We start from the raw sequence: 19,638 nt of genomic DNA on the forward strand, positions 1-19,638 counted from the left end.
AAGTACGCACAACATTATACCGGTGGAAATATTTCACAAGAAAATTACATCTTACCCCAAGTCAATGAATAAAGCTGAACACCATGATAGTGTCGGTCAACAGTATTCTCTTGGAGACAAACTTTTTCCCACTCAGTAACTATACGCCAACTTGAAGAACTCGTGGCCACAAAGACCAGAGGCAGATCAACCAATGTCAACGAAGGCTGCAAGGGAGTACTGCCGTGTTGTTGACATGGCACGATATTTATAGTCAGAACAATTGCATTGCATTCAGCGAGATACTAAACGAGAGAAAACGAATTAATTATACAAAAAAGCCATTTTGTTAAAGCTGAACAAAATAAAATTTACACAAAAATACTACATCATTTCTGATTATGAGTTCTTGTAAAAAAGTGCTGTATCAAAGTCTGCAATAAAGCCACGTTGCAAAAACAGAGCGCCCTCCTGAGTAAGTATAAAGTATGACAGATTTTTAGCTCACAGATACCATGATACAAACTTATTGAAAGTCATTAAGCATTTTACTCCAGCCAATTTCTAATTTGCATATTTAATGAACTTTCCTAATGGTTCTACTCTGGAATTAAAAGGACGTGTGGGTTCTACAGACTCAGTACGCCCAAATAATCACGTGATGCCGGTACAAACAAACCCACATGTGTACCAACGCGTATGGAAATACACGTACTCTATGCGCGTTTGCGCACATGGCTTTGTTTGTACCGTGGTCGATTCGAATTCCAGGTTTGGCCTATTAAGGATATATACTGGGATTTACTTGATCACACTATGTACATTGATGATTATACCAGGATAAAACATTTTTATGTCAGCTAATTTATACATTGCCTGTCTAATGAGCTTTCACAGTTTGGCATATATAGCTCAAAGGACTTGATCAAAGACAATTACACTTGCTATACAAAGTGGTGGTATAATGACGGCAGTCAAAGAAATTTAGTATTTTCATTTTAGCTTATTACATATTTGTATTTTTAATGACCTTTTGAATTAATATAGCTGAATAGGTTCAAATTACATATAACTGCAATATAAATGAAAACACACGAACAAATTTCAGTTCATATCTGGTCGTTCCTATCTTAGAATGTGCAGAACACCATTTCATTTGGGCAGTTTGCATTTTTATCATTGGATTATGTTCATACAGTAAGGTGCCTGAAGTATGTTTTACTGCATTATTTTTCAATAGTATTTCCTTTCATACATCAGAAGTAAACCAAATGTGAGCATGAGTCTCACTTTTTTCGTTAAACCATTTATGTTCTTATAATAGTGTGGAATCACAAAACTATATCTGAATTTACTTTTTCCTTGCGTCCATGTTCAATGTTTATGTACACATACATGAATCTTTCAGGAACTGGCTGCTGAAGCAGACATACAAGATTTGCTCAAGTCAGATGATGCAAATGAGGAATGTATCATGTGCCTCACTGAGATGAAAGGTTTGTAATCTACCCAGAATTATAATCACATAATATCCTGTATTACAAATAAAATAAGAAGGCTAAATATTACAGTATGTCCAGAAACATTACCTGTTGTCCTTCGATCAATTAACTTTTAACTTTTTTTGCAAGCTAGCAGTCACAATAACTTCCACTGACTGACTCTATTGAGATTTGTTGAAAGGATTTGGTTTAGAGCTAAATATTCTTACATTTGATCATAAATCTCATTAAAGTTTCCTGAAAATACTTTTTGTCAAACTTTCCCTAATGACAATGACATTGCATTGTTTTGTTCAAACTTTGCAAAATGGTAAAATGTGGTATAGCCTTCATGTGCAAATGATAGGCTAATATTCTATAAGTAAACAATACCTTGCTTAGGATGATTGGGGTTGAGGAAGGCGGGGGCAGCAAATGATAGAGACAAACAGTAAATGAATTTTCTCAATATTCACTAAAAGCCAGAAGGCCTTGACCAAAGCTGATGAAATTAAACTTGCTACAGTTAATTTATGAGATAAAATTATTTTTGTTTTGAAAGATAATGTTACAGTAGCAATTTACATCAAACTGATTATGCACTTTTTCTGGCCTTCTTTGCATCCTGGTCTTTAAGCTCCTTATCTTAGCTAAATGTTTAGATTAGGTATTAAGCAAAAAGAACACTTATTAGTTGGTAAAAGTTCCTGGTCAACAGATCATGATATCAATTTGGTCAAAATCTATTGCATGGCATCACCATTTCTAAATATACTAAAATCAAGGTGAACGCACAATATCCATATGTAGTTTAACTATTTTAGAATCAAAGCAACAGGTATGAATAAAGTATATGACAACTACTCTATAATAAATTAATCAAATTTCCAAAACACTATTGGATTAAATTTGCATTATCAGAATTTAGGGCTAATCTCCATTTTATGCACAATTTTCCCATATACATGTACCACTAGCTTTGGACACTTCTCTTATCATGTTGTATGTTATCATATTGTATCAAAATTGGCATTAAAATTTGTTTCACATTTTTGCTCATTATTTAACCTATTACAACATGACTTGCATCGGATTGTGACTATGACCTTTATCACCAGTTTTCTGTAGGTATCCCATGATATCTTCAATCTAAGTTGTTTGGTTAATTCTTTCATCAATTTGTTACAAGTTGTTTATACAAATTCTTTTTCAACAAATTGAACAGAATAGCCATCTCAGTCACCTTTGAATATGTTTTGACTGGGCATGGCTATGCAGTGAGTATTTGTCATCAGAAACTGATAGATCCTAGGTCACTGGTTCATTATTTTTGTGTGTTATGAATGAAGTGTAACTTAAGTCCTCAAAATGGGATCATGAACCTGGGACACCTAGTTGTCTCAAAAAGAACTCTCAGACTGCTTTCTCTGCCTTCCAATCCTGGGCCGTTTTTGCTTTGATCAGAAATGCATTTACCTTTTAGTGTAAGTATATCTTTCCTCTAAACTGTGTAGCTATAAACATTCTCAAACCTTAGCAAACAACATGGCAGTATTTACAAAGAGAGATATATCACCTCATTCCTCCAATGAACATAGTTCCTGTTCACCAGTACTAACATCAATGATCTGTTGTTACAGCTGGCCAATCTTTGCCTTTAGGCTGTGAGTGCAATGTAGTATGTACAGTCTGTATGAAGAATCACAGGAAAAACTCACTGATGTGTCCAACACATCGCATGACAAGGCCCATCATGGTAAGTACGAGGTGGTATCATATTTTACAGCTTCTACTGTATCAATAGAAATGATTCAGTGACTGTGGATGCTTTAAATATTCAACTCTAAAATCACTCCATCATAATCTTCAATGGAAATTATCTAGGAAAAATTGCCAAGGTTGTTGGTTGAAAAAATATATCAATGCTTTGGCAATCATTTTTCATGAAAATAAGTCAAAACAATAATTATTCATCTGCTAGAAGTTATATATATATAGAGTTCCGTATGTGCATTCATGTGTCCATGCAAATACATGCATCTCAGACATACCTAGTTCAATTTCATTTTCACTTGGTACAAGGATAATACACTACGGTATGATATACTGATATAAGTTGGTTGGTTTTGTGATACAATCCAATATGGCCACCAGACAGTCACTTCGTTTTCATTTTTAGCTACTATAGACTGTAGTCCATTGAAGCTATTGGGATGGGTATCCGTCCGACGTCAGTCTGTATGTACCGGTATGTACCGGTATGTATGTCCGTTTGTGAGGATGTCCATCCACTCAAATATTTTGAGAACCACAGTACTTATACAGACTTAATATTTGTTCTGTAGATGCAACACATGATTATGACCAACTGTCTTTTTTGCTTTTTGATATTGTTGAAAGTATGCAAATTAGCTCAAAAAAAGCTGGTTTTGGTTAAAACCCTTCTTCTTCATAACCGCTGGTCAGACAGCTTTGATATTTGGTGTACAGGTCCCTAGGAATAACTTAGAATTTGTTCAAAATGTGGTGAAATATGCAAATTTGTATTTTTAAGGCAATTATTTTGGTCATTTTTGATCAAAAAATCTTTAAAAATCAGTTTTTTGCTGGTCAGAGAGCTTTGATATTTTGCATATAGGTCCCTAGGGATAAACCCTTTCAGATTTGTTCAAATCGTGGCGAAATTTGCATATTTGTATTTTTAAGGCAATTTTTAGCTCACATTTGGTTTTACCAATGTGAGTTTATCGTATAGGCTGAAGTCGATGGCGTCTGTATGTATGTGTGTATGTATGTATGTATGTATGTATGTACGTACAGTATGTCCGTCAACATCAAAAACACGCAAACCGCTGCACGTTTCAGCTTTGTATTTGTTGTGTGGATGCATCCTGGGCTATAGATGGGATTTTGTTCAAATGAAGTCTGCATTGCCAAAATTATGCAAATGAGCTTACAAAATGTGAAAATGGTTAAGAATAAATAACTTAAGAACCACTTTTTTGATTGCTTTGAAAATTTGTGTGCAGGTACCTTAGGTGAACCTTATACAGTTTTATGAATATTGTGAAGATATCCTTAATTTGTATTTTTGCTGAATTTTTTGGTGATTTTTCTGATTTTCAGTAAAAATTCTTCTTCTCTGAAACTGCCAACCCAATCGCTTCCAAATTTGGGTCGTCTCTTTGAAAGGGTGTTACTCTTCTAATTTGTTGAAATTGTGACAAAATTTGGAAAATTACTATTTTTGAGCAATTTTGTCATTTTTGGTCAAAAAATCTCAGATAGTATTTCCTTTTTAAAACCACTGGACAGACAGCTTTCATATTTGGTACACAGATGTACAGAGATGACAACAGTTAGATATGTGGAAATTGTCCTGAAATATGAAAATTTGTATTTTTAAGACAATATTGTCATTTTTGTCTAAAAAACTTGTTCTCAAAATTACTTGTTTGATAGCTTTGTAATTTGGTATAAAGTCCCTTGTTTGATAGCTTTGTAATTTGGTATAAAGTCCCGAAAGATGTTATTAGATATATTTTCTGCTCAAAGTGTTGGGAAACCCCAAAAATCATATATTTTTGGGAATTTTCTCCGTTTGTGACCTTAAATGACCTACACCAACCCAGGATATGTTGTGAGACTATTTTGAAGGCTGTGAACATAATTTTGTCATATTTGGTATCAATTTGTTGGAAAATTTGATCCAGAAAACAAAGCTGAGGTGATTTTTAGCTCCCATAGCCATATGTATATATGGCAATGGAAGCTATTCTTATAGGCTAGGGAAATGTCTGTATGTCTGTATGTCTGTATGTCTGTCCGTCAACATCAAAAACTCCAAAACCGCTGTACATTTCATCTTGATATTTGGTGTGTACATGGATGATGGGCTGTAGATGAGATTTTGTTCAAATGAAGTTGTCATTGCCAAAAATATGCAAATTAAGTGAAAAAATGTAAAAACAGTCAAAATTGAAAAATTCAATAACCACTGAGCAGATTACATGAAAGATTTGCATGTAAGTACTTTGGGCTGACATGGAATGATTGTTCACATCTTGGGTCAGTATCTTGGACTTGCTATTTTTCATGAATTGTTTTGTAATTTTCTCCCATTTTTGGTCAAAAAATCTCCTGCTCTGAAACCACAAGTCCGATTGATTTGAAACTTGGTATGGAAGTGCATAGGAGTGACCTTTCGCAAATTTGGGCAAATCGTGGTGAAATTTGCATATTTTTAGTTTACACGTCCATAGACTCCCATGTATAAGGCAGATCTCCATAGACTCCCATGTATAAGGCCACGAAAATAAAAATTTAGTTTCTCATCGTATTCATATTGCAAAAAGGATGCAGTGACACAATTTTTAGTCCCCACGGATGAAGTCCAGTGAGCTTATAGATTGGGTCATGTCCGTCTGTTCCCATCCGTGAGTCCATCCGTTCACGCAGATATCTCGGATATTTTGATAAAATGTCATGTGACCTTGATGACCTTTGATCTCAAATATACATATTTGTCCATAACTCAGTAACCACAAGTGCTACCACCCTTCATATATGGTATGATGGGACAGCTTATGACGCCACATATTGTACCTCATTAATTATGCACATATCTAATTTTGAGCGAGCCAATAGAGCTAGAGGTCTGATTTTTGGTATATAGGGATAACTTAGCAAAACAATTTTTTTGACAAAATGTCACGTGACCTCGATGACCTTTGACCTCAAATATACATATTTGTCCATAACTCAGTAACCACAAGTGCTACAGCCTCCATGTATGGTATGATGGGACACCTTATGACGCCACATATTGTACCTCAATAATTATGCGCATATCTAATTTGAGCGAGCCAATAGAGCTAGAGGTCTGATTTTGGTATATAGGGATAACTTAGCAAAACAATTTTCTTGACAAAATGTCACGTGACCTCGGTGACCTTTGACCTCAAATATACATATTTGTCCATAACTCAATAACCACAAGTGCTACAGCCTCCATGTATGGTATGATTGGACACCTTATGACGCCATATATTGTACCTCATTAATTATGTGCATATCTAATTTTGAGCGAGCCAATAGAGCTAGAGGTCTGATTTTTGGTATATAGGCATAACTTAGCAAAACAATTTTTTTGACAAAATGTCACGTGACTCGGTGACCTTTGACCTCAAATATACATATTGTCTATAACTCAGTAACCACAAGTGCTACAGCCTCCATGTATGGTATGACGGGACACCTTATGACGCCACATATTGTATCTCATTAATTATGCACATATCTAATTTTGAGCGAGTCAATAGAGCTAGAGGTCTGATTTTTGTATATAGGGATAACTTAGTGAAACAATTTTTTTGACAAAATGTCACGTGACCTCGGTGACCTTTGACCTCAAATATACATATTTGTCCATAACTCAGTAACCACAAGTGATAGAGCCTTCATGTATTTTATGATGGGACACCTTACGACGCCACATATTGTACCTCAATAATTATGCGCATATCTAATTTTGAGCGAGCCAATAGAGATAGAGGTCTGATTTTTGGTATATAGGGATAACTTAGCAATACAATTTTTTGACAAAATGTCACGTGACCGCGGTGACCTTTGACCTCAAATATACATATTTGTCCATAACTCAGTAACCACAAGTGCTACACCCTTCATGTATGGTATGATGGGACAGCTTATGACGCCACATATTGTACCTCATTAATTATGCACATATCTAATTTTGAGCGAGCCAATAGAGCTAGAGGTCTGATTTTTGGTATATAGGGATAACTTAGCAATACAATTTTTTTGACAAAATGTCACGTGACCTCGGTGACCTTTGACCTCAAATATACATATTTTCCATAACTCGGTAACCACAAGTGCTACACCCATCATGTTTGGTATGATTGGACACCTTATGACACCACATACTGTACCTCAATAATTATGCACATATCTCATTCTGAGCGAGCCAATAGAGCTGGATGTCTGATTTTTGGTATATAGGGATAACTATAGGAGAGAAATTTTTTGACCAAATGTCATGTGACCTCGGTGACCTTTTACCTAAAATATATATTTATGTCAATAAATAAGTAACCACAAGTGCTATGTCCTTTGTATTTAGTAGGATGGGAGACCTTATGACAACACACGCTTTACCTCATTAATTATGTACACATCTAATTCTGGGCAAGCGAATAGAGCCAGAGATCTGATTTTTTGGCATATAGGGATTAATTAGCAATATAATTTTTTTTTTCAAAATGTCATGTGACCTCGATGACCTTTGACCTTGATTATACATATATATGCATATTTCAGTAACCACAAGTTCTATACCCTCCAATTTTGATAGGATATTAGACCTTAAGATGTCACATCTTGTACCTCATTTATAATGCGCATATGTATTTCTTGGCTGGCCAATACTGCTAGAGGTCTGATCTTTTTTCCCGATTTAGAACCATAACTTAGACATGCCTCATGTGTTTCAAATTGCGAACAACGACATAGACCTATGTGCCCATAGATCTCAACATATACACTCCAGTGATACTTCTTAATGACCACATTTTCCTGCCCCATCAAGACTAATACTCCTATTACAAGTGGGGACTATGTCATTGTAAATGACTTGTTGAGTTAATGGTTGAATCACAGTATTCGATATATCTAATTCTGTATTTTTTCCATTTTATATTCTGAATAATTACATTAAACATATTTCACTGTCTCCAGTACATTTCATTTAAGTATTTTCACTTCATGCACTTTATCCCTTTCACACATGTTCAAATATCTGACCAGAGAACAAACACTAAATAGTCCAGGATGGGAGCTACAGTGTCATTGACGCTATTTTTTTCATTTTGGGACCAATTTTTGCAACTTTTCTATGTAATATCTACAAGAACTGATAAGAAATTTGGATCCAGGATAATTCCAGATGTTGTAATCACCACCCACAGTGGAAGGCATTTCACTATCTGTAACTACCTAAAGTGCTGTTCACATTAGAATGATAACACTCATCGCATTAATTAAAAAATCTCCAAGGTTGTAAATGTACTTCCTGTCATTTGGTCTTATGTAATACCAAGGGGTGGAACATTTGATATTCAGGAGGGGGGTAGGGTCTGGAAGATTGATGATGTAGCATTACTTTTTACCAGATCCCTTGTGCATTTTTTGCCCACTCCCACCTTTTCTTTTTATCAAGCCTTCTCTGTTTCTTGTTGTTGACATTGCTTATGTATTTAGGATCTGCTTCTCCCATTGCTATAGAAGTTGATATGCATGTTCCTAAAGATGACCTCCAGTACCTAAGTTGGAGACCTTATTTGCTTTTGTCATTCTTGTTTTTCCTGGTTTAAATATTTCTCGAATGGACCAATTCAAACCGAATGTGAGCACATAGTGTCCTTGACGGTATTTTTGTCATTTCTGGTAAAAAATCTTTTTCCTCAAAACCACTCGTCTGATAGCTTTGATATTTGGTATACAGGTTCATATGGATGATCAAAATATGATATATTGAAATTATGATGAAATCTACAATTTTGTATTTTTGGGGCAATTTTTGCCATTTTTGGTCAAAAATTTATTTCTCAAAAACTACTTGTCTGATAGCTTTGATATTTGGTATACAGGTTCCAAGGGGTTATCTTAGTGTGATATATTGAAATTGTGATGGGGTATTCAATTTTGTATTTTCGGGAAATTTTGCCATTTTTAGTCAAAAATTTTGTTTCTGTAAAACTACTCGTGTGATAGCTTTGATATTTGGTATACAGGGTCCGAGGAACAAGGTTATTATGTGATATTTAGGGGTTATTACACCTAGCCCGTTATCATTTTGATCATCCCTTGTGAACCTGTGTACCACATATGAAAGCTATGAGATAAGCGGTTTTGACAAAAAAAAATTTTGACCAAAAATGACGAAAATTGCCTTAAAAATACTAATTTGCATATTTCTGCACAATTTGAACAAATCTGAAATAGATCATCCCTATGAACCTGTATACCAAAATATGGACACATCACTCGAATACGACACGGTATCGCCCACACTTCATGTAATAAGCCCTTTATCATACATGCATGCTTTGGTTATGACTCTTTTCCTACAGACGCTCCAAAATTAGCTACAAAATCAACTTGAAATTGACCTTGCTTCCTCCAGGCTGTACTTATAAAAAGTTGGTTGCTAAGGAGTGATGACAACCATATCAGTCTTGATATTATTCCGCTGTTGGGCCATTCCACTTCAAAGGAGGGTTTATGGAGCACTTTTAAAGGGAACAATTTAAATATTACGATGTCGAAACAGGTTTTCACAATTTGAAGAAGATTTATTTTTAGTTTAAAATGACGATGGGTGTAAAACATAGACAATATTTGTAAAATGAATGTGTTTTTGTGTTTTAATACATAACCTCATCCCTGCTTGAAAGTTATGAGGCAGCCAAAATCGGGTCAAAATACTTGCGCCACGCCAGCAGCGTTCGATTTTAAACTCGATCGAGTATGGACAGCTGAGAGCATGGAGCAAGCAGCTCTGCAACATATCATACCCATACCAGTCAGTTTATCTCGAAGAATTATACATGTCCCCAGACGTCAAATATGCCGAATTTACCATCTTAGTTAGCGGATTTGAATGCAAACAGTTTAATTGCTCAGACACCCCTTGGTGTCCTTACATTTTCTGTTCATTTGAGATATTTGATATGATTAACATGACCAATGTTTGTTCTTCCCTGAAGTCATTGAATTCTGTGACTAGCTTCATGGGAAAGGCTGCCTGACATTACACCTGGACTTTGCCCCTGAATTTCAAATAGGCCTTGTCTCTGTTCCATTTCTTTGCATACCCAATTTGTTTCAATGTCCAGGACAGAATGAACCAGTTAAAATGATTTCTGACCAAAAGTGATATATAGATTTTGCCAATACATTGCACTTGTTACACTATATCTCCAAGTATGAATATTCAGTCACTTTCTAAATAGGTTGAAATTTTAAACTCACCAAATTGCTTTTTAATGCAGTTTGCCTAGAATGCTTGGAAAAAGATGAAAATACTATTTATCCTGTCAAAATCATTCAAGTCTTTCAAAATTATGAAGATGTTTGTGCATATGTCAAACCTCACAGCAAAATGTCATGGTATTGAAAAAAGATAAATTGATGAAATTACAGTTCTTATGAAGCCTGTTTTTCCCTGAAATGCATGACCCTGTTTAGAATGATGGTAAAAGTGTTTCAAGTAACTTCTTTTCACAGTCTCTGATCAAAGGGAATTTACTCTTTGACTTCAACACATTCAAAAGCTGCAGTTTGTTCAATGTTACAATGTGCTACAGAAAATTGATAAAATGGCTGAAAAATACAAATATTTGCAGATGTACAGTCATTCTGATGTCAAATTATGGGCTCACATACAAATAATCGTTAATCTTTCTACAGGACTACTGTAGTGTAAAGAAAGAGTAAAGTTCATGCAGAAAGGGAAACGTATATATTTTCAGCAATGTAGTGTTTAATTTTGACTTTACACCAAAATTTACCTTTGCTTAGTACCAACAATAGGGTGAAATATTAAATTACATGTGTTCAGCTAATTCCATACAAAAAAATTGACACTTAAAAAATGCAACCACAGGATATAAGCAGAGAAAAACAACTTTTCTATAGATTTCAAATATAAATCTAGCTCGGTGTTGTGCCCTCGAGCAAGGCACTTTACTCCTCAGTGCTCCATTGGGGTAGTGTGTTATGGGTACCTCATCCTGTAAATGGGCCAGCACCCGTTGGATGATGACTAAATAAAAAAACAAAACAAAACAAAAAAACCGTAAACTCACTTTTTGGATGATCCAGGATCTTTGTAATTTTGACCATAATCTTACTATAATAGTTTTTAATCACTTATTTTTAGCTCCTATAGACTACAGTCTATGGAAGCTATTGGGATGGGTATCCGTCTGGTGTCAGTCTGTATGTATTTATGTATGTACGTATGTACACTAGGTACGGTTGTGAGGATGTCCGTCCACTCAAATATTTTGAGGACAGCAGTACTTACAGACTTGATATTTGTTGTGTAGATGAAAAATAATTATGACAAACTATGTTTTTCATTTTGTGATGTTGTTGAAAATATGCAAATTAACTAAAAAAAGCCGTTTTTGGTCAAATAGCTTTGATATTTCGTATACAGGTCCCTAGGGATGACCTACATGTAACTTAGATTTGTTCAAATTTTGATAAAATATGCAAATTTGTATTTTTAAGGCAATTTTAGCTCATATTTGGTTTGTATATAAATACCAGAAAGAGCTTATATGGTGAGTCATTGGCGTCTGTATGTCTGTATGTATGTATTGCTATGTATGTCCGTCACACGCAAAAGCTCCCAAACCGCCGCACCTACCATCACAGTATTTGGTGTACAGGTAGACCCAGGGGTTGAGATGTGACGTTGTTCAAATGAACATGTCAGTGTCAAAAATATGCAAATGAGGTAAGAAAAAGGGGAAATCCTGCAAATGTGCGGGAGTGGTGGCATTAACTGAAACAGCCCACACATCTGAGTTGGAGATTGGGCTAATGTGCAGCATTGAATAAGTTCTTATGCAATTGGGTAGCTGAATCTTACCAATATAAGTAAAACAATACAAATAGACACTCCCTAAGTCGCTGTGAATAGTGACAATTGACCAATTGACCAGCTTATTCAACGCTGGACATCAGCAGTTGAGACTAAGCTATTAGTATGCAGTGTACCTATTATGTGTAGGAGTGGTAGCAGTGACTGAAACAGGCTACTCCACTGACCTTGAGTCATTTCCTGTCATTGTTCATTAACTGATACATATTGGTAGACCTGCTGAAACCATGAAGGACTGTGTTGAAACATTCCTCTGCTAAGCCTGTTCCTAAAGTTGACCTCCAGTACCTAAAGTTTCAGACCTTATTAACTTTTGTCATTCTTGTTTTTCTGGTTTAAATATTTCTTGATGGACCTATTCAAACAAAATATGAGCACACTGTCCTTGACGGTATTTTTGCCACATTTGGTAAAAAATTTTTCACAAAAACCACTTGTCTTATAGTTTTGATATTTGGTATACAGCTTCATAGGGATGATCAAAATGTGATATATTCAAATTAATATGATGAAATCTACATTTTTGTATTTTTTGGGCAATTTTTTTTCATTTTGGTGAAAAAAATTATTTATCAAAACGTTGTCCAATAACCTTCGATATTTGGTATACAGGTTCCTATAGATTAATTAACTCAATGTGATATATTGAAATTGTGATGAAATCTATAATTTTGTATTTTTGGGAAATTTTTGCCATTTGTGGTCATGATGCTATATGTATCTCCTAGTATTTTTGGTTGTATTTTGCCATTCAAATTTTCTGGCTTAAAGGGCCAGTGTTTTTCAGTACTTATAGATTGTAGGTTCTCCCTAGAATAAAATTGAAACACCAATTATTCAGCTTGTCAACAGAGCATGTAAATGTATAAAATGCACTGTTGTTGTTTACATTTGAATTCTAGTCTGGACCAGAATTCACATGTCAACGATAACAATGCAGTATGTATACAAGTTGAGTTAAGATCAAAGGCCAATCAAGATTAACAATACAGACGTCATGCAATTCCAAAGTTTCAAAATTAGTCACCATTCCTTCCAGTAAATGTCCCAATAGTGCCTTAGAATATTTCATTATACATCTGGAAACATAGTCAGATCATTTAAATCATTTTCCACTATTAAAGCTTGGAAATTTTGGCTAAATGTATAACGTCTTTGCAGCTTGTAACTTATTAGCTGTTTTCAAGTTGAAAAGGGTATCACCCAGAAGACTTTTTGTTATTTTTTGACAAGAATAATAAATACTATTAATACACTAAATGGCCATGTTATTGTACTTTTTCCTGTTGATAAATAAATGTGAGAGTGAAAAATAATCATAACAAAAAATCTATTTAAGGACCATGTTCATTTCTGTGACGTCATCAGTGGTGCCAGTGAATGTAGAACTTAAAAGCTGTACAGTAATCAATGTAGATTTGTTAAAACTATGACAAAACTTAGAATAACAGAAATATGTTTTTTTGAATTTTTGCTGGTTTGATCAAACAAAATGTTTGTCTTGACAATTGAGCTATGTTTAATTGTTAGTATTCAGGTGAAGTGTGCCAACAGTCACAGCCAGCATGTTTGCTGGTTTGATCACAGGTTATTGACTTTCCCATCCATGTGTCTCATGTTCATCAGTATTAACTTAATAGCGCTGATCGCAAATGACGTCACTGTTCTCTCTCATTAATATGTATAAATAAACATTTGTCCGCATTTCCGCTTAACGACGAAATTAAAACCTGCGAGTGTTAGAAAGGCTATTTAGCGTCACACTTATTGGTATGAATAGATGACTGAGACTACAAGCTGCAACAGCAGCCACGTATACAACGACAAAATTTGTCCAAATTTCAGCTTGTTTGTCCGAAAGTCGTACGCGTGCCGCTATATTTAGTAACAAACCAAAATCACGATCAGCGCTATTGACAAGCCACCCACACTTATTATCTTAATTATCTTAAAGATCACAATGGAGCTATATTGGCTGCTTGGTCACTAGTTTCCTTTTTGTTCAGGGAACAAAGTCAACCAAAGTGCCATAAAAGTATCACTCTGATTTCACTTTTTCACTATAGGTGTTAACACTTACCTTATAGCTGTCGGTCTTGGTGGAGAGGTTTATAAAAACGATGCTAAAGAGATACACCGGTTGTTCACAGATCCAAATATTGGTGCTATTGAGTAAGCTGTCTTACGTTTTTCATTCTGTTTGAATTCCTACTTTTCCTAGTTGTGTATGGTATTGAAACTGAATATCATGTACCGGTATATAACATATACTGTAGATGAAAATGTAACATCATTTTTTATTGCAAAGTTAAAATCTAATGGTGCAACATGAATATAAATTTGAGTCATGATCATCTGCGAAGCTGCAACAGAAAATGTTAGATTAAATTAAGTACCGGTTTAGGTGCACAATTAAAATTAAATTTTGTATTGAGGTTTTGGGGAGAATTCAAAGCAAATTGGCATCAAATGAACATCTTTGATATTACATTGATCACATTAATTTTTTAAATTTTGGTGTCACCAAACAAGGAGGTCAATGAATTACTGATGGGAAATGTATGATTATATCGCAATCCATGTATTCTTCAAGGGAGTTGTTTATCGTTGCTTTTAATTGTCATATCTGTCAGCCCTGAAAGACTTTCAAAACGTGTTAAATTTAATCATAATGTCAATCTACATTTAATTATTTGTGAATCCTGCAACTAGTACTTGAGCTATATTAAAACACTATCACTTGTTTTGATTGCCATGTTTTAATGATTTTTACTTTACATTTCCATATTTTACATCATAGGAAACAGAATGCCCACTTACTGCTTGGAAGGGACGCTACACATAAAAACATTAAAGGAACTTTGAAAGGCATTGCAAAATTGTCAAAGGAACATTCAATACAGTCTTTGGTATTCTACTACAGTGGACACAATAGAGGTGGTGCATATGGATCGCTTAGATGTCATGGTGGTGACCAGTTGCGTGAAATTGAGCTGTCAAAGTTATTGGAGGATATCAAATCAGAAAGAAAGCTGCTTATTCTTGATTGCTGCTTTGCAGTGCATATGTGTCCTATGAAGTATGATTTCAAAGGTGGTGATGAACATGCCACTGAGGACATTAGCGATGCAGAAGCACAGGCTGACGAGAGTATTTCTCAAGATGATGAGAAATATTGCATGTCTATTAGACAAGGTAGCGGTTTCAGGATGTGGGCTGCTGGAGATAGACATGAAGAAGCAGCTGGTGCCAATGAAATGAACACCAACCAGAAACACAGTGTTTTCACTAAGTACATAGTTGCTGGCTTACAAGGAGCCAAGACATGTGAGTTTGGTAATACATGCAGGCATTGTGAAACATACCGAAGGTCCCTAGAATCTGAAAAATGTGTGTTGTTCACAAAGATTGCAGACTTTGTCTACCAACATGTTGACAAAGAGCTCGACTCTAATCAAAACCCAAAAACTATGGGTTTATGTGACCTAGAGTATAAGCTTGCTTATGCAGCATGTAATTTAGAAAGTGACTGAATATTCATACTTGGAGATATAGTGTAACAAGTGCAATGTATTGGCAAAATCCATATATCACTTTTGGTCAGAAATCATTTTAACTGGTTCATTCTGTCCTGGACATTGAAACAAATTGGGTATGCAAAGAAATGGAACAGAGACAAGGCCTATTTGAAATTCAGGGGCAAAGTCCAGGTGTAATGTCAGGCAGCCTTTCCCATGAAGCTAGTCACAGAATTCAATGACTTCAGGGAAGAATAAACATTGGTCATGTTAATCATATCAAATATCTCAAATGAACAGAAAATGTAAGGACACCAAGGGGTGTCTGAGCAATTAAACTGTTTGCATTCAAATTTGAAAAATAATTTCAACAATTGCTGTAAACAATGTTGTTGCATATCTTACATTTAATGAATTTTCTCATCATTTTTAGCTACTATAGACTATAGTCTATAGAAGCTATTGGGATGGGTATCCGTCCGGCGTCAGTCTGTATGTATGTATGTATGTCCGTTTGTGAGGCGTCCGTCCACTCAAATATCTTGAGAACCGCAGTACTTACTGATTTGATATTTGTTGTGTAGATGAAAAATATGATTTTGAGAAACTGTTTTTTTTAATTTTTTGATATTATTGAAAATAGGCAAATTAATGCCAAAAAAGGTGTTTTTGGTAAAAATCTTCTTCTTCATAACCACTGGTCAGACAGCTTTGTTATTTGGTATACAGGTCCCTAGGGATAACCCAACTTAGATTTGTTCAAATTGTGATGAAATATGCAAATGTGTATTTTTAAGGAATTTTTTTGTCATTTTTGGTCAAAGTTTGACTTACATTGTATGTAATTCTTGTACTGTATAAACCCTATCAATTCACCCAGAAAAAAATAATTAATATGATTTTATCAGAAAGTTCAATGGCTTTAAAAAAATATATGTTGAATTGAGGATTAAAACATGTAAAGGCAACTTTCCTGAATCCCAACTTTGATCTATTCTGAACCACCATTTATGTTATCTAAAAGAAATTGCTCATAATAGTTTGTCATGATAGGGTGGTCAAATAAATAGAGATAGAGAAAGTTCTAATTTCCATTTATGGTTGACTTGGTAAGGATAAAATAAGATTACTTTTTTAGGAAAAAAATAGAGTGGTCAAAGTGATAGGGTTTTTATGGTAAAGCTGGGCTGTAAGATTCCTCATGTGCTATTTATAGCAATTATGCAATCTGTGTAAACAGTGCAATTAAAGTGTTACATGATTCCTTATAATGCTTTTGATGACCTTGAACTTCTTAAGTTTCAAACATTTGTCTCTTCAGTGTGCTTTGTCTGAGTACGTACAGTCTCAACTTATTCAACAGAACTTACTTACAATGTTAATTTGAAAGTTAAAATGTGCTTGGTTAATAGGATGAAAATACTGATATTAAAAGATAACCAGCTCAAGATTCTTTATAACCTGACAGATATGCTGTTTTTTTATGACGTAAATCTTGATTTAAGCAAGTCTTGTTTACTTTAATTAGAATGTAATTAACTCTCGTTTATTTGCTGTTATAGACTAATATAGTCTGATGAAATATGCAAATCTGTATTTTTACAGAATTTTTTTCCATTTTTGGTCAGGCCATCCTGAAATGAGCTATCAAAGATATCCACCTTCTTCATCAATACATGTGTCACAAAAGGTTATTCTCTACATAACACAGCAGAGCTCTGTCAACTGTTGAGTCGCTTGTTTTTTCAAAACCGCTGGTCAGACAGCTTTAATATTTGGTTTACATGTCCCTAGGATGACCAAAGTGAGATAATTTCATACAGTCAGGAAATACTTAATTTTGTATCCATGTCTATAGTAGCTTCAGGGACTTTGGCCCTATGTTTTATTTAGGATTTGTATAAACACCAACAGGAGGCTTAGGTTTCAATAGGAGGCAGCACCTGAAACATACCTATTTGGTATGTATGTAAATATACTAGGCTATATGACAAGAGAGATGATTTTAACTTTAGTATAATTAATTTTCCACACCTCATCAGTAATATTCCACTCTCACCTGCTTATGGGGTATACATTTCCCAGCTTATACGATATGCAAGAGCATGCAGTTCATATGGTGATTTTGTAGAGAGACATGGCCATCTCTCTTTCAAACTGTTAAATCAAGGTTACACCAGAGCAAGACTTGTCTCTACATTCAAACGCTTTTTTGGCAGGTATCGCAAGCTGGTAGATAAATACAATATCTCTCTTCGACAAATGATCACTGATGGCATCGGTGACATTGGGCCTTAGTTAGTGACCACTACCTATCTGACTTACAGATTGATATATGGCGGGTGCCACATGTGGGGCAGGATGCGCTTACTATTTTCGAAACACCTGACATCACTTCTTGGTCTTTTGGCCAGAGGTCCATATATCTTTCTTTCATGAATTTGACTTTGTTTGTACCGTCTATTTACTGTCTGTTCTGTGCTGTTTTGTGTCTATGTTTACAACTATTGTCTTACAAATTTTGACCTAGTGTTATTGGATTATGGATTGGTATGATTGCGATTATTATACAATGTATACATCTATATACCTGCCCGTTTCATTTTTTCTGGAAATAGGTATTAAGTGAATATGTCAGCATGTTTCAGTTTTCTGAGAAAAGGAGTGGAAAAGTTTCATGTAATAAATTAGTTTGATTTTGTATATATCAGAAGATACTTCTAGCTACTGTTTCTAAATTTCTATGTTAAAATTGTCTCTGAATTTTCCGTTAAAATTATTAATATGTTAAGTTGGCCATGTTCATACTAATCATGTGACATGGTAATACATTTGGGCCTTTACAGGGGTTTCAATAAGTTTTTAACTAGGAGGCTAAAATGAAAATGTAGGCAGCTTGCAGCTGTGTGCCATGACCGCCAAGTCAGGGGAGGGTGCAGAAGGGGGTGTCCCCCTCCCAGCCAATGGCCGGAGCCCTGGAAAATCAGCTAAAAAATTTGCTTTTTACAGCTCACAGTCACTTGAAATTATAGTATTTCACGAGTATTGTTAGCAGTGTTCCCGGACAATTTTTAGCTCCATATATGCATATGTATATATGCAAATGGGAGGTATTCTTATAAGGTGGAAAAAATGTCGTCTGTATGTATGTATGTATGTATGTATGTCCGTCCACGTCAAAAACTCCTAAACCGCAGCACCTACTCTCTTAGTATTTGGTGTACAGGTGCACCTAGGGGTGGAGATGTGAATTTGTTCAAATGAACATGTCAGTGCCAAAAATATGCAAATGAGGGGGGGGAAAAGGAAAAATCCTGCAAATGGCTAAAGCTCAGTAAGCATTGGTCAAATTTGGTTCAAACTTAGTATGCAGATTACTTTAGGTATTCTAAATTATGTGTGCAAAAATTGGGGTAAAATTTGCATGTTTGTATTTTTAGGGTATTTTTTCCGTTTTAGTCAAAAAATCTTGTTTTCTGAAATCGCCCGTCTGATTGCTATGAAAATTAATATTCATGTTCCTCAGGATGACCTCAGTCATGCTTGTACAAATTGTATTGATATTGTCATATTTGTAATTTTGGGGCAATTTTCCCAATTATTGATAAAATTTTATCCAAAAACTACTGATTTGATAGCTTTTATATTTGGTATACAGGTATCTAAGATTAATCTCAATATAATGTATTGAGTTATGTTGAAACTGGCAATTTTTTTTTTTTGGGTAATTTTTGGCTTCTGCCCAAAAAATTTTTCTCCTAAAACTTTTGATCTGGTAGCTTTGATATCTAGTGTACAGGTTCCTAGGGTTTATGTTAATAAGATATATTGAAATTAGGATGAAATCTGCAATTTTGTATTTTGGGGCAATTTTTCTCATTTTTGGTCAAAAATTTGTTTCTAAAAATTTACCAGTCTGTTTGCTTTGACATTTAGTAAATCGATTCTTAGGGTTTTTGTTAAT

At 34.8% G+C, this 19,638-nt stretch overlaps 1 protein-coding gene across 1 annotated transcript; it reads left to right on the forward strand.

Moving 5' to 3' along the window:
• The first annotated feature begins 13,499 nt into the window (after positions 1-13,499).
• Positions 13,500-19,390, forward strand: LOC139148617 (uncharacterized). The gene is made up of 3 exons (XM_070720103.1): positions 13,500-13,554; positions 14,223-14,328; positions 14,957-19,390. The coding sequence occupies exons 1-3, from the start codon at positions 13,500-13,502 to the stop codon at positions 15,687-15,689; spliced, it is 894 nt and encodes a 297-aa protein (XP_070576204.1). The 3' UTR covers positions 15,690-19,390.
• Positions 19,391-19,638: the final 248 nt, after the last annotated feature.

This window comes from Ptychodera flava, chromosome 13 (genome assembly GCF_041260155.1).
Source record: "Ptychodera flava strain L36383 chromosome 13, AS_Pfla_20210202, whole genome shotgun sequence".
NCBI lineage: Eukaryota > Metazoa > Hemichordata > Enteropneusta > Ptychoderidae > Ptychodera > Ptychodera flava.